At 32.3% G+C, this 14,792-nt stretch overlaps 1 protein-coding gene across 1 annotated transcript; it reads right to left on the reverse strand.

The window, feature by feature from the left end:
* Window positions 1–3,369: 3,369 nt before the first annotated feature.
* On the reverse strand, window positions 3,370–8,705 carry LOC132053428 (NAC domain-containing protein 73-like). The gene is made up of 3 exons (XM_059445457.1): window positions 8,114–8,705; window positions 7,108–7,297; window positions 3,370–4,210 (listed from the first exon to the last, which is right to left on the reverse strand). Exons 1-3 carry the CDS (start codon window positions 8,270–8,272, stop codon window positions 3,672–3,674), a joined length of 888 nt encoding a protein of 295 aa, XP_059301440.1. The 5' UTR covers window positions 8,273–8,705; the 3' UTR covers window positions 3,370–3,671.
* Window positions 8,706–14,792: the final 6,087 nt, after the last annotated feature.

Consider the following 14,792-nt stretch of genomic DNA (forward strand, 5'->3'; position numbering starts at 1 on the left):
TTCGGAGTTCGAACCACGCGCGGTCAAAATTTTAAAAAAAAAAATTCGCAAGGCGAGTTTAAATTTCGCTATCTGTAACAAAGATACACTTGTTAAGGAATTACACATTTTATCGGGACCGAGCATACTCATGCCTTATGGGCGGACTTGGCATAAGTATGTTGGGTCCGCATAACTTTGATAATTCCTTCACAAAGTTATGCGGGGGCATACTTTTAATGGGCAAACTTTTATCTTGGATCCCGCATAATTTTGTGAAGGAATTATCAAAGTTATCTGACCCCGTATACTTATGCCAATCGTTCCATAAGGCATAAGTATCTCTTGGGTCCCGCATAACTTTGATAATTCCTTCACAAAGTTATCGGTGGGGGCATACTTTTAATGGGCAAACTTTTATGCGGACGGATAACTTTGTGAAGGAATTATCAAAGTTATGCGGACCCGATACTTTATGCTATAAGTCCGCCCACAAGGCATAAGTATGCGGTCCGCATAACTTTGGTAATTCCTTAACAAAAAAGTATCTTAGGTCCGCATAGCGAAATTTAAACTTGCCTTGCGAATTTTTTTTAAAATTTTGATGCGCGTGGGTTCGAACCCCGGAACCTATGGGTGTTAGCGAAGGGCAAATTTTAAAGATTTCAAATATGAAAAGAAATTTAAAGACTAATTCAAACGAAGGGCACTCCGCGCAAAAAAATGATCTGGATTTGCTCCGCGAAGGCCTGTGTCATAAAGCGCGCTCTCGTAATTGGCTGCTTCTCTTCATCGAGCTCTCCTTTCTGGTCTTTTCCAATGTCATGATACAGCTTGTCTTTGGTGAGGCTGTTCTCATTAGCGAAGATGTTCTTCAGTGTCTAGTTACCTTAACCTCTGCAGTGCACGTTTTTTTATCACAAAGGACAAAATGGCCTTTTTGGCTTATGGATGGAAGTTGTAAATAATTGAAGCACTATTTAAGTTCTGAGACTTCCTTAGAAACTTCCCAAAATGTTCTTTTTCATTTTTATATGCGCGGCTTGTCCTTTATGTGGACTGGTTTTTAATTTTTGTCCCTTGAATCACTGGTTCTTAATTTTTTGTCCTTGCTTCTCATTTAATAAAAATTTGTGAGCTAAAGTATCCTCATTTGCTGGTCTACAAAACCAGAGATTCTGGGTTCGATCCCAAGCAGAGCAAGAAAAAAAAAATTCGCACGGTAAGGTTTCATAGGAACTATGCCCATTCAGGCAAAATTACATAGAAACTATGCCTTTTCTGGCATAGTTCTGTAGAATGTAAGTTTTGTAGTAACTAATTCACTCGGCATAAACTTATAGAAACTATGCCTATTCGGGCAAAGTTAAATAGAAACTATAACTTGTCCGGCTTAATTTTTGTAGAAATGAAGTTATGCCGTATAACTTAATTTCTACAGAATTATGCCGGACAAGACATAGTTTCTATGTAACTTTGTCTGAATAGACATAGTTTTTATGAAACCTTGCCTTGCGAAATTAGATTATAGATCCAATTTTTTTTTTCCGATGCCAGAGATATATTCGACCACTTTTTTATTACTTAAATTGCCGAGGAACAAAATTTAAACGCCACCCCAAGACAGGGGCATTCGTGTGAATTGCCCCTTATTTTTTGAAGGCATACCCAAGGTAGAAGAAATAAGCTAAGCAGAGTTTATATTATCACTTGAGGAAATTAGAAAAAATTCTAGAAAAAGAAAGAGGGAAGATGAGCATGGCGTCAAGAAACAGACCTATGAGTCAACATCAATATTAGAGGTCATTTTGTCAACTTAATATTGCTTCTGTAAATCATGAAATGCTAGTATCCAAGATAGGCTAGCTAGGGATGCCTTAGTCCTTCAAACTATTAGATATTTTAATAGCATAGCAAATAAATGGGAAGGTCGACTTTATGAATCAATACAAATATTATTTTAGTTACATGACCATTTTCCTTCTTCGGATCTCGCGCATAGTGAGAGCTTAATGTATTTGGCTGTCCTTTTGCATGATAATCGATAAATAAAGTATATAATTTTTTTGTAGAGTCATTTCTTTTATATTCAAATTATAACTGGTTATATAGGAGATAATTTCTCCAAATAAACTTAGAAATTTTCTAAAACCTTTTATTGTTGGCAGCCAAGAATAAGAGTCTGTTTGGATTGTCTAATTAAAAATAGCCGATAAGCATCAAGTAATGAAATTATTTTTATAAATAAGTAGTTCGGGGTTGGATAAAAGTGCTGAATTTGATAATAAATAGTTGGAATGTTTGGTTACTGCAGCTGGTTTAGTACTTTTACTGTTGTTTGAATACGTGCACAAGAATAAACTTGTGAACTTTAATGGTTAAAAATAATCGGATGATGTATGCACCACAATGAATCTCCAGATTTAGAACCATGAATTTTAGTGATGGATCATGTGGAACTTATTATTTAAGTTGAGGCAAAAATTGTTAGAAGTGCGAATACAGTCCCGCATTGTAAGTTGATAAGAATATTATCAGAGATTACATAATAAGGTACTCCCTATGAATACTATTAATAACGTAAGGACGTTTGAAGAAAACCGTATCAGTTTGACACAGAGCAACAAGATTATATCATGTTAAGAGTGTCATTGGATTGACTTAATCCCACAAATAACTGTCACATACTTTCATGACCTATGCAATGTTCAATCTACCTGAGAATTTTACTCAATCCTAAACCGAGAAGGATAAGAATACCCCTTCTCTTGCTAATCAATATAGAAGGTGGAAAGCCTGTTCTACTGGTGTATTTAATGCAAAAATTTCACTCTTGATCTGCAATGTTGATCATCTAACTACGTGATAGTAGAGGCGGATTTTATTTTTAAACTTTACATATTTGTGTTTGGAGAGTTGCTAAAATGCCACACCAATTTGATCCAAATTTGGCCACACTTATGTAAAAACCACCCTAACCTCTATTGTACAATTTTAAATTAAGATAAACTTTGAGGAGAAAAGATAGAAATGACATTAAGTAAGCATAAATTATTAAATTTGACCTAAATAGTCTTATGAATTTACCCCATTTGGGCCATTGTGGCCAAAATAGTGTGACAAAAACTGATGTGGCAATTTAGCAACTCCCATTGTTGTGTTTGGGAATCTACCATAGTTCATTTGATTTATTGGTGGATTCAAAATTTATCATTCACACAAAATTTGAGACAGAGCTTTTGAATTCAAATAAACTCATAAGTCATAACTTAGCTCTACGTCCATCCCAGCATGACAGAAGATATATAGCAAGTTTTAAAACAAGTGTCAATTTACAGCTAGCTAGGAGTTCCAAATTAGCAAATTAAATCCAAATCATGAACAGGAACATGATGAAATTCTCAAAAGTAATAAAATAAGTCATTAATGTTCACATTACATTTTAAGTACATAACTCATCAATAACAAGTATAAACAATGAACACTATTCACTACCTTAGAAACAGGAAAAACAAAAAAACAAAAAAAGGTCCTAAGCTAATATCATTGCTCACATCTCTCTAATTTTTCATAAGTAAAAGGAAACTACACATCTATTTGGTTACAGGTAACAACTCTTATTCCTCCACCCAAATTATTGTTCTTTTCAATGTTTAAATTACTAATATTAATATCTCTTCCTTATAACTTCCTCATTGTTCCCTTGAATTTGAAGGTACATTAAAAATAGATGAGCTATCACAGTTTTGGCTCCCAACATGGTATGAAATAAAAGGAGGATGATTATAATAATCAATAAAATCTGGGGTTTTTATAATGGGACTATGATCTTGCCTGTTTAATGATATTCTTGGTGACTTGTTGAGTGATTCTTTAATACTTGATCCACATTGTCTAGGCTGTGTTTGGTAAAAAACTTTTGAAACCACCAATTCACCATCTTTTTCTTCTTCATTATCACCTAAGTGATATTGGTGCATTACCCAATTTGTTTTTTCAGGTTTCCTTTGCCTCCCATAATTTGTGTAGAGTACCAAAATCTTCTTGTAACCTTTTAAATCTCCACTTGTAAAAATTGGCCTAGTTTTTCCTGTTTTGTGCCATCTTGTTTCACCACTATCATCATCATGAGTACTGTCTATATGAATTTTTCTCCTTTTTCTATTTCCTGTTGTGTATGCCTTTGAAGGCCTGTGAAAAAAGTGACGCACTTGACCATCCTTGTTCACTCCTATAAGGGAAGAAAAAAGGGAAGTTATGACGACTATTTACGTTAATTTCCCAAAAAAAATATAGGAAAGAAGATTAATGTTTCTTGGAAATGAAATTTTTAATAAAATGACCATGGTAAAATTTATGTTGTTTAGACTTTTCAACAGGTGTGGATCGATTCCTTCAAACATACTCCCTCCATTCACTTTTAGTTATCCACTATACTGAAAATAAAGTTTCACTTTTATTTGTCCATTTTAGCATAATCAAGGAAAAATAAACTTTTTTTTTTCTTCTTGTTTTACCAACATTAATTACTCATTTCCAAATTATTTTTCAAGTTCAATGAGACTATATACCAATTAATATGAGTATTATAGTAAAACACATATTTCATTTATTAATTCTTAAGGGGCGTGCAAAGTCAAAAGTGGACAAGTTAAAAGTGAACGGAGAGGGTATTTTTTTTGGTGGATTAGACACGAATATAGCAAAAATTTTGAAGTCCAAGCAACATAGGTTAAAATTCACTTTTCCAGGCTAGAAATGTATAGCATATTGCAAATCTTGTGGTAAATCAGTTGGTGACATTAATTCCCGTCCCTACTCTCCTGTCTCTCTCACCCTGGTGGAGCTCTGACTTAATGTGATTAAACTGTGAATTGATTAGTCAGGAAAAAGATGTTCAGTTTTAGGCTTTAAAGAAGAGAAGAAAGACCTGTCAAGCAAAATGCTTTAGGAAAGAAAAATCCCAAGCTTATGTATTAGCTCGAGTCCGTATTATTTGTCTTTTAAAGTCATTACACGTCTCTTAAGAAAGACATTTACTAATCTTAATTATAAGAGTGTTTGACTACGTTGCCCTTCATATCACCTTAAAGAAATCACTAAATTAATTAATAATCCATTAGTCAAAACAGTAAGGGCAAATTTAGAAAAAGCTACATAAACAACTTCTTGTTAAAATAAATAAAAAAGAAAAAGAAAAAAAACAACTTGTCAAATGTTCAAACTCAGTTTGTCAAATGACTAATACTGGAGAGTAGGAAGTATGTAATACATGTATATGATACATCATTATAGTTTAACTAGTAGCATGTTTAATATATATTATAATTTTTACCACGTTACAGGTTAATGCTTATCATTGAAATTCTCAATACTTACCTTATAAGTGATCATCTGATTTTTCACACCTTATATTACTCCTCCAATTTGAAACATACAATCGCGTATAGCAGCAAGACACTACAATTTAATTAGGGACTTATAACACACTAGATGGACATTTCCTAATACTTTGTTATTTTTTTTTCTCGCCAAACAGGTCACTTCTTTTCCTTAAACCAAGTATTTCCACTTTTGGAACTTTAAAGAAAGAATGAAATTAGATACAACCAATATGGGTTTTCTGTTAAACCAAATGACTAAAGTGCATAAAATTGGTTGAATAAAAGCCAGAAAATGTGGGAAAAGAATAGATCTATTAACAGATTTTCATGGCTAAAAGAATGAAACAAGTTAGTATGGCCAAAAAGGAAATTATTTAGTGAAATATCTATGACGAATCAATATATCCGTCACAAATCTCTGACAAAATTGTAACATATTTTCTTTTTTGTCATAAATTTTAGATGTTCTTGTGACAAATCGTCATGTTCATCATAAATTTATAACTGAATTGTGATAAATAATCATGTGTCCTTCCCATAATTTAGTCCGCATTAATGAGTTTTGTCCTATAATTGTTATAGGATCCGTCACGAAATTATGATAGACTTGTCCGTTGTAAATATTCACAGATTTGTATTATGAAGAAAAAGAAGGCACTAGTTAGCAAGCAAAATCATATTCTTACATAGGAAATTTCTAAACCATTAGCGGTAGGAAATAAGATAATACTAGTAATATTTCCACACGAATTCCCACTAGACGTTGAAGAATTCACAAAACAAAGACTAAGAAGAAAAGGAAAGATTAACCATACGTAAAGAGAATATATGGGCTAGCTAAATTAGGCAAACTTTTAACCTCAAACTAGGAAGTGAGACCCCCACCCAGTTATTACCATTTTTTAGGCTATATTAACATTGATTTAAGTTATATATACTGACAGATTAAATATTACTTTACACTATTTGTGTGATCCAGCATGTTAGTTGCCAGCTCCATGCGTCTCATTTTATGTAATGGTATTTGACCAAACATAAAATTTAAGAAAGAAAGAAACTATTTTCAAATTTGTAAAGAAACTATTTTCAATTTTTTTTTTTCAACCCCTCCCCCAGGAGGTCCCCTTTTGCTCCATCGGTGACTCTAAGTCACAACCTTCGGGTACCATATTTATTAGAAACCAATTATTAATGTTTATTATAGAGATTTACATGTGATTACCTTATAAATGACAAGATTATGTGTTAATATGTTTTGTATTATTCATGCACAGAACTTAAATTTATTGAAAGTTACACTATTAGAAACAAAAGTTTTTCGCACCGATCAGTGGAAAATTTGTGTTATAAAACATGATTTTCCCACCCCATTCCCACCGAACCAGCTCACTGGGAAAATGCATGGTGGGAGATAGGTTCCCATTGAAACGGTGGGGAACTTTCTAATTTTTTCGTGTGAAAAACCTACTATTAAGCTTTTCCCACCGACATGTCGTGCGAAATAGCCACTAAACATTTTCCAATGGGAAATTCAGTGGGGAAATAGAGATTTTTTTGTAGTGATACACAAGCACATTGGATTAGATATGTTTTTGCCTCAAATGACAATAATCTGAATATAAATCCAGAAAAAAAAGGAATAAAATTAGGACAAGAAAACATGATGAATCTTCTCTTTTTGGTTTATTCCTTTCATTGAGGGGTCATAAAACTTCAATATTAATAAATAAATTATAGAAATTACCTGGTAGCTTCTCTGGATGAGTGTAGCAAATTCCATTTTCTCCATCAATGGTTGGAATGAATTCATCAATAAGAGGATGAATATTATGGGTATCTGAAAAGACTTTTGCTTTCAAATGCTCAAGAATTTCTTGATCCGAAGGATCAAACTTCACTCCAGCTGGTAGACCAGGCAAATCATGTATTCCCCTCTATTTTATGTTCATAGCAATTAAAGAACAAATGAAAACGAGTTTAATTTCTATATACTGACAACATTATAGAATAAATGAAAGTCACTACTATATGAGTTTAACTTTTATTACAGATAATGTAAAAGAATTTTATATATAAAGATAACATATGTTCATGATATTGAATTAATAATTTGGAAAATAAGGAAATTACCTCAAAGATGAAAGCTATGTAGCGTAAAAAACTTAGCCTTTCGTAATACCTTGGGGTCATTATGTCTTTTGCCATTAGAAAATCGTTCCTTATTTGCTTATGTCTTTTACAGAACTCAACGGATTACACATTGAAATATTTCGAGAAAATGTTCGAATTTATCTCACTACTTTTGACTATTAAAATTACCATCCGTTATACTTCAAAATTGAAGCTCTGTTAAAGACTTAAAGTCAAAGATAAATACGAAATGATTTACTAACAACAAGGATATGAATGACTTTAAAATATAATATTATCGACAAAGGCGGATCTACATGTTGTGAACACCCTCGGCAAAAAATTACAGTGTATATATAGGGTACATTTTCTGTGTTTATGTGCATATATTAACTTTTGAACACCCTGAATAAATTATATTTAACTTCTTTTTTTCTGAACACCCTGAATGAAAATTCTAGATCCGCCACTGATTATCGAGGACAAATTAAGACATTTCAAATGATAGAGGGGTATTTCTAACCCTTTTTCCATCAAGAAAAGGTCCCAAATTGCTAGTAAAAACCTAGCAGCTAAGAACTTTAGTTTCCATATTAAAGACATGTATAAATCATGAATACCTGATCTTGAAGCTCTATGTTATGGCCACATGAAGGACAGATTATTTTTCTAACTTGATGGTCAACTAATGTTGAGGTGACTATAACACTTTTTTCCTCTAATGGAACTTTGATAATTTGGAGTGATTCTTGATCATTTGATTCATTGCACCATGTCATGATGATCTCTCTTGTAATAATATTGCTCTTGTGCTCATTCCAATTATGGTCAACTTCCTTCTCCTAACTTGAAAAAAAAAATCAAGAACAAGGTAAACTACACATAATTATAATATAAAGGGCAAAAAGAGGAAGTAGAAGGGAAATTAAATAGAGGGAATATTTATCAAAACTTAATCACTCTTTTGGAGTTAACCAAATCTTTTAAAGAAAAAATTTAACAAAATCTTGTTTCATTTCTTATTTTGTTGTTGTTGCAAGGAAGTAACTGAAATATTTTCTCTTACCTTTTTTTTCTTTTTCTTCTCTTCTTTGTGATGGAAGTGATCTTTGGTCAAGTAGACTAGTAGCTAAGTGAAAAACCCTAAAGAGAGAGAGGGAGAGAGAAAATAGATGGTGAGTGCAGGGGTAGGGGTCAAATTATCTTGCTTGTGTTATGTGAAAGGAACAAATGGAAAGAATATTTTCTACCTAAAAAGAGAGGGAAAAAATATATTAGAGTAGGTTGCTTAGACGTCAAGTTTGGTTTTGTTTGTGTGTATACACATGTACCAGAATATATGCAGTTTAAGGTGAAATTACTATTCTATGATTCTTATCTGTATATATTTCTTTGATATGTATTGATGGTGCTCATACATTAATAGTGTACATGCGAAAAAAAAATTCTGCATTCTAACTTGTTGGAAGTCTGATAATAACTAATTTTGTTTTTTATGACAGTGATAAATGGGCCACGCATGAACGAACATCCGACTATTTTACCGGCCGGATTGTTGTCTCCGCAAATCCACAAAATTTAAGTAGATGGAAAGAAATTAGCTAGTGTTTGTTTAATTAACTTCACTCTTATGATTAACTTACTGTAGTTATCTTTTAAGCGATCTAATAATGTAAAATATACGGAGTATTATTATACTATCAATGTATTTTATCTGTATTTATAGATCGTTGTTTTACAAAAGAAGTAAACAAATGGCTAGTAAATCTCATAGTAAACTAGGAAGAGAAGGGAGTTAGAGTAGAGAAGTGGCAAAGACCCGATTAATTTGGGACGTTTCACCTTTTTTTAGCCCACCATCCACAGAAATATAGAAGAGTGCTACTAAAGCTAATATTATATAATATAAGATGGGTAATTGAGATGGAGGAAGAAGTTTGGTGTGTATATATACGTACCAACAAATGTGAAAGTAACAAATGGTAATATACAAATTTGTAAAACTTAGTTTAGCGTTATTAAGTATAAATTTAAGTAAAAGTACGAATTCCTTCTGTTTCATTTTATCTAACACGTTATTTTAATTGGTCCATAAAAGAGATTACATAATTTTCGCCCGTTTCCTTTTTTGAGACAATTGTTTAGTAAATAACTTTTTTTTTATTTCTCTTTTAATTATGAACCTTTTAGATCATGGTCTAAAGATCTATTTTGAGAAAACCGAAAATCTTAGCATGATCTAAAATTTTATAAGTTATTGCAAGCGTCAGACAACAGTCTAATGCTTTGTTTGTAAAATTGAGAAATATATGAGCAAACATTCATATATTCCCAAAGGATATATTTTCCCAACTTGTAAAGATAGGGACAAAATCTAAATGGTGGCCTAAAAAGAGAATTTGCATAAAGCAGCCCAATAAAAATAACATATTTCTATATTTAGAAGTAATTTAACTTTAAACTTCCTATTTTACTCTTAATGTTATGATTTTAATCTAAAGCCCCATAAATGTCATGGCATGTTTAAGATTACAAGTACTAAATGTCTTTATTTTCTCAAAACTCTATTTCCATCTAAACACCTCCACATAAAATGAAACGAAAAAAATATTAGTTAATTAAGTTATAAACTTTATGCATATGTATGTATGTCATGTGATTACTCCCTCCGTCTCATATTAGTTGTCCACATTATTAAATATTTCCCTCTCAAACTACTTGTCCATTTACAAAATCAAGATAGAATTAATTCAAAGTTTCCTGTTTTGACCTTAGCATTAATTGTTTTTTAAAGTAACCAATATTGATTAGAGTGCAATTTATTGGAAAGAGATAGAGGCAATGTAGTAAAAATATACTCTTATTTATGATTTCTTAAAGGGCGTGTAAAAGATAAAGTGGACAAGTAATATGAGACGGAGGGAGTATTATTTTAGTGCATACACCACCCCTGTTTATTCGCACTAAAAGTTATTTTAGTAAGGTATTACGCACTTGAGATTGGTGTTGTTTTGGTCATTCATGCCAAACAAAGTCGACTTCCTGAGACAAAGTACTCAAGAAAAGAAGGAGATTGACAATAGAATTTTTTTTTAGCTGTTTCTAGGTTTATCAATCATGAGACATCCGAAACTCATTAAAATGGCGTGCACTAAGCTCCTGTTGTGCGCCCGTACATTAAGTTAATATACGTGACCTTATATATTGCAAGAGGATATTTTTTACGGCATAAATTGGTGGTGATTCTTAATTACACGATGACAAATCTCTTATCATATCGTTTCATTAGCCCAACTAATTGTTATAATTCACGCTAAATAGCCAGATGAAGCAGCGAATACCCTCTTGGTCACACGTACGGTACAATTTCATTCATGACACTAAAATATTCAAATCTACTGGTCTAACTAATTGAAATTTGCACTGAATAATTCTATTAAAAAGGTAAAATGCTTTCTACTAATTAAGACTAACAGATTATAGAAACTTGTACTAGCCGACATTTGAAAGTTGTGTATACAAATTGGCCTTGTTATGTAATAATGGAAAAAAGCTTATCAAGGAAGCAACGCAATACAACTATAGAAGAGCTTATAGAGGAAGCTAGCTCTGGTTTTAGGGTTTTACTTGACGTATGGGAGTGGGGTATTAGTTGAGTTTAAGTTTCATGTATTGATGATTATTAAAATATTAAAATAATTAGGCCATTTTTTAAGTAATTACAGGCAAAGAATAACTGGGTTTTAAATATATGTGTATATATTTAATGAATTTTTGACTTAAACACACTGCTTAAACAAAACTATTGAGTTTGATAAACCGGTATCCAAACTTCTACCTTCACCCCTGGTTACAAGTAATCTTTTAATAAACATTAATTAATAATTTGGTAAAAGTAAAAGTTCATCAATGATAAAATAAAATCTTTATACTGTCAGAGGTTATTTGAATGGAGGATAAAGGATATGAAATTATTTTCTCCCACCTTTGATTATGGGTATTAATTAGCCTCCAGAACTATTTTATACTAAATTGGATGAATTAGCTATCCCTAGATAACTAATCTCATAAGATATCCCAATCCATGAAATATTCTAATCACCTCTTGGTAACCAAACGACCCTATATAACTTAAATTTTTTGTTGTTTAACAGGACAATGTCAAAGTTTTCTATATGGCAAAGAAGGCCATGTTTTTGATAAGGGAAATTTCACATCTTCTACACAATTTCCTCTCTTTAGGAATTTTCTGTGCTTCAACTCAGAATTGCATATATGGTGGACTTTCTTTCTTCATTCTTAGGCTAAGATAGTAAATTCCTTAGGCTGAGATAAAATGATGATTACAAATTACAAGGCAACCAAGTTTGTCCCACACGCTTTTAACATATAAAAACAAATTGGTCTATTTTCAGTAATTTACAAGGAAAAGAAAAAACATTTTCGCACAACAACCTCGGAAATAAATCTCTGAAGACCAAATCCAAACGTTAAAATAGGAAAATAAAAAAAAAAAAAAAAAAAAAAAAAAAAAAGAGGAAAACCATTTAATATTCCCAATAAATGACCAAATTTGGTTGATGAATTAAGGCTACACACGAAATTGTTTACAAACATCATTGGTATGTCATTGTTATACTCTTAACGGTCTATATGTTGCTCGAATCCTCCGAGAATGAATAACTTTTGTAATCCTACACATAGCTGTCAATATGTTTAAAGGATTCGAACAACATATATCCCACAATTCTTCTCTATTGGGATAATTCCAATATACAATCTAGCATAAAATACAACATCTACGTAGCCATATTTTTAATTTACATCCTCATAGCCAACTATTTTTTGCAATAATGTTTATACACACGATATACAACATTATTTACTTACTGTAGACAATGTATAAACCTTGTATAAAAGTTTATAATAATGTATAAAGGGGCCATTTTAGGTAATATTAGAAATATGGCCATTTCGGGTAAATTTTTTCTCCAAATACACAAAGAGTTTTATTTTCCTTTCTCGAGAATTCCCTAATTCTGAGATAATCCTTTTGGAATTGGATTACGGTTGGGTTTGATGAAAGGGATCCCTTGATGAACACTAGATTGGGCAATTTGCAGGATTGTCCTTCGTTGGGGGTAGTCTTTAATTTTTGTCCCTCAAACTGGTGGTCTTTAATTTTACCCTTTGAGGCAGAATTTGCAAAGGCAGAGGACAAAAATTAAAGATCACCAATTTGAGAGACAAAACTTAAAGACCACCAATTTGAAGACAAAAATTAAAGACCACCCCAAATGAAGGACAGTCCGCGCAAAAAAAAAAACTAGATTACTTAGACAGGTTTGTGTATGGGATGAGCCCATTTTCCTGGTGAGGCTCTCCAGGAATCAAACTTAAATGAGCCCATGCCTAACTACTAATTAACAGAGAAATTTCCTTTCTAGATATTATTTAGTAAATGGTCAAATGTTTACATTTTTTAATAATTTATGAATCTTCTAGATCACAGTCTAAGAATACCTTTTGAACAAGTTGAAAATCATATGAAGAAATATTAAATCACGGTCTATACGATTATAAGTTATTGAAATGTAGATAAGAGTCTAATATCTTGTAAGATTGAGAACGTATGAGCAAACACTATACCTAAGTCTAATGTTTTTGGAAGGTATTCTTTAAAGGCTATAGTTGAATAATTTTTAAATTAGGAACAAAACCTAAATGATTACTAAAAAAAGAACAATTATGTCATATTTTGCACGGATTACCCTTCAAAGGCGCTAGTTTTTAATTCTTTCCCCTGAAATTGCTGGTCTTTAATTTTTGTCTTTCGCATAAACAAGTGGCCGAAAATATCTAGAGATTCTGGGTTCAAACCCCGCTCAGTAAAAAAAAAAAAGAAAATAGCAAGGCAAGACTTCGAGAAAAGTCTCAAAAAAAAATTTCATTTGCCTTAAAGGCAGAGGTTTGCGTGAAGGCAATTTATTTATTTTTAACTCTGCTGGAATTCTACAAAAGTTATAAAGCCTAATTTTGCAACGAAACTCTGCCTTGCGATTTTTTTTTTACTGAGCCGGGGTTCTAACTTAGAACCTCGGGGTATTTTAGGTGAAAGCCAAAAATTAAAGACCACCCACAAATAAGGTCAATCGTGCAAATTGTCCAATTAGGCATACCTCGAGGTTGGTCTTTAATTTTTGCTCTTCAAATGGGTTGATCTTTAATTTTTATCCTTCAAAATTAAACTTATGCCTAACAGGGCATAAGTTCTTTAAGAGTGAGGCATATAATTTGAGAGATATTATGATGCAAAAAAATATAAATTTATATCCCGTGAAAAAAATATTTCCCTTTAGGGACAAAAATTAAAGACCAGCACAAAATAGGTGGGGCAATTTGCAGGATTGGCCTTCGCTGGGGGTGGTTTTTAATTTTTATCCCTAAAAATGGTGGTCTTTAAATTTTGTCCTTCATGCAGAATTTACATGGCACGAAATGAAATTTGCATGGGCAGAAATTCTACTTGTTATTCTGCCTTAAGGTAGAATTTCGCGTATTTGCAAAATTCTACCTTGCGATTTTTTTTTTTTTTTTTTTTTTTACGGAGCTGGGGTTCGAATCCACAACCTCGGGCAGTGGCGGAGCCAGGATTTTTACCTAGGGGTTCGAAAATATGAAGAAGTAAATACATGAAGAAGCCAAGGGGATTCAACATCTACTATATATACATAAAAAATAATTTTAATCGTGTATATACATTGTAATTTTTCATCGAGGGGGTTCAGATGAACCGCACAAGCCTACCTAGATCCGCCCCTGACCTCAGGGTGTTAGGCGAGGGATAAAACTTAAAGACCACCAAATTGAAGGATAAAAATTAAAGACCACCCCAAATGAAGGCCAATCCGCGTAAAAAAAAAAAAAAGAAATAGGTGCACATAACCCAGCACTTATCTTATGGGCTTTCTAACTGAGCCCCAGATGTTTCGTAGATGCACTCAATACTCAGTTTTCATTATTTAAGTTATGTGTTTTAAATTAATTTAATTAATAGCTGATTAGACTTAACACAAAAGTGATTTTTTCCTATTCTGTTTTTTAAATGCCCCCCACCCCCCCCCCCCTCGCCCTCCAACTTCGAAAGCTTTTTTCGGTGTTGGTTAACAACTTAACATAGATAATATAACATTAATCGCTATGTGAAGTACCGATTTATTCAGGGACGGATTCACAATGTTACTTGTACATTCACATGAATTCAGTAGCTTTAATTATTTATTCTTAGTATATGTATTG

The sequence above is a fragment of the Lycium ferocissimum genome, chromosome 4, assembly GCF_029784015.1.
Source record: "Lycium ferocissimum isolate CSIRO_LF1 chromosome 4, AGI_CSIRO_Lferr_CH_V1, whole genome shotgun sequence".
NCBI lineage: Eukaryota > Viridiplantae > Streptophyta > Magnoliopsida > Solanales > Solanaceae > Lycium > Lycium ferocissimum.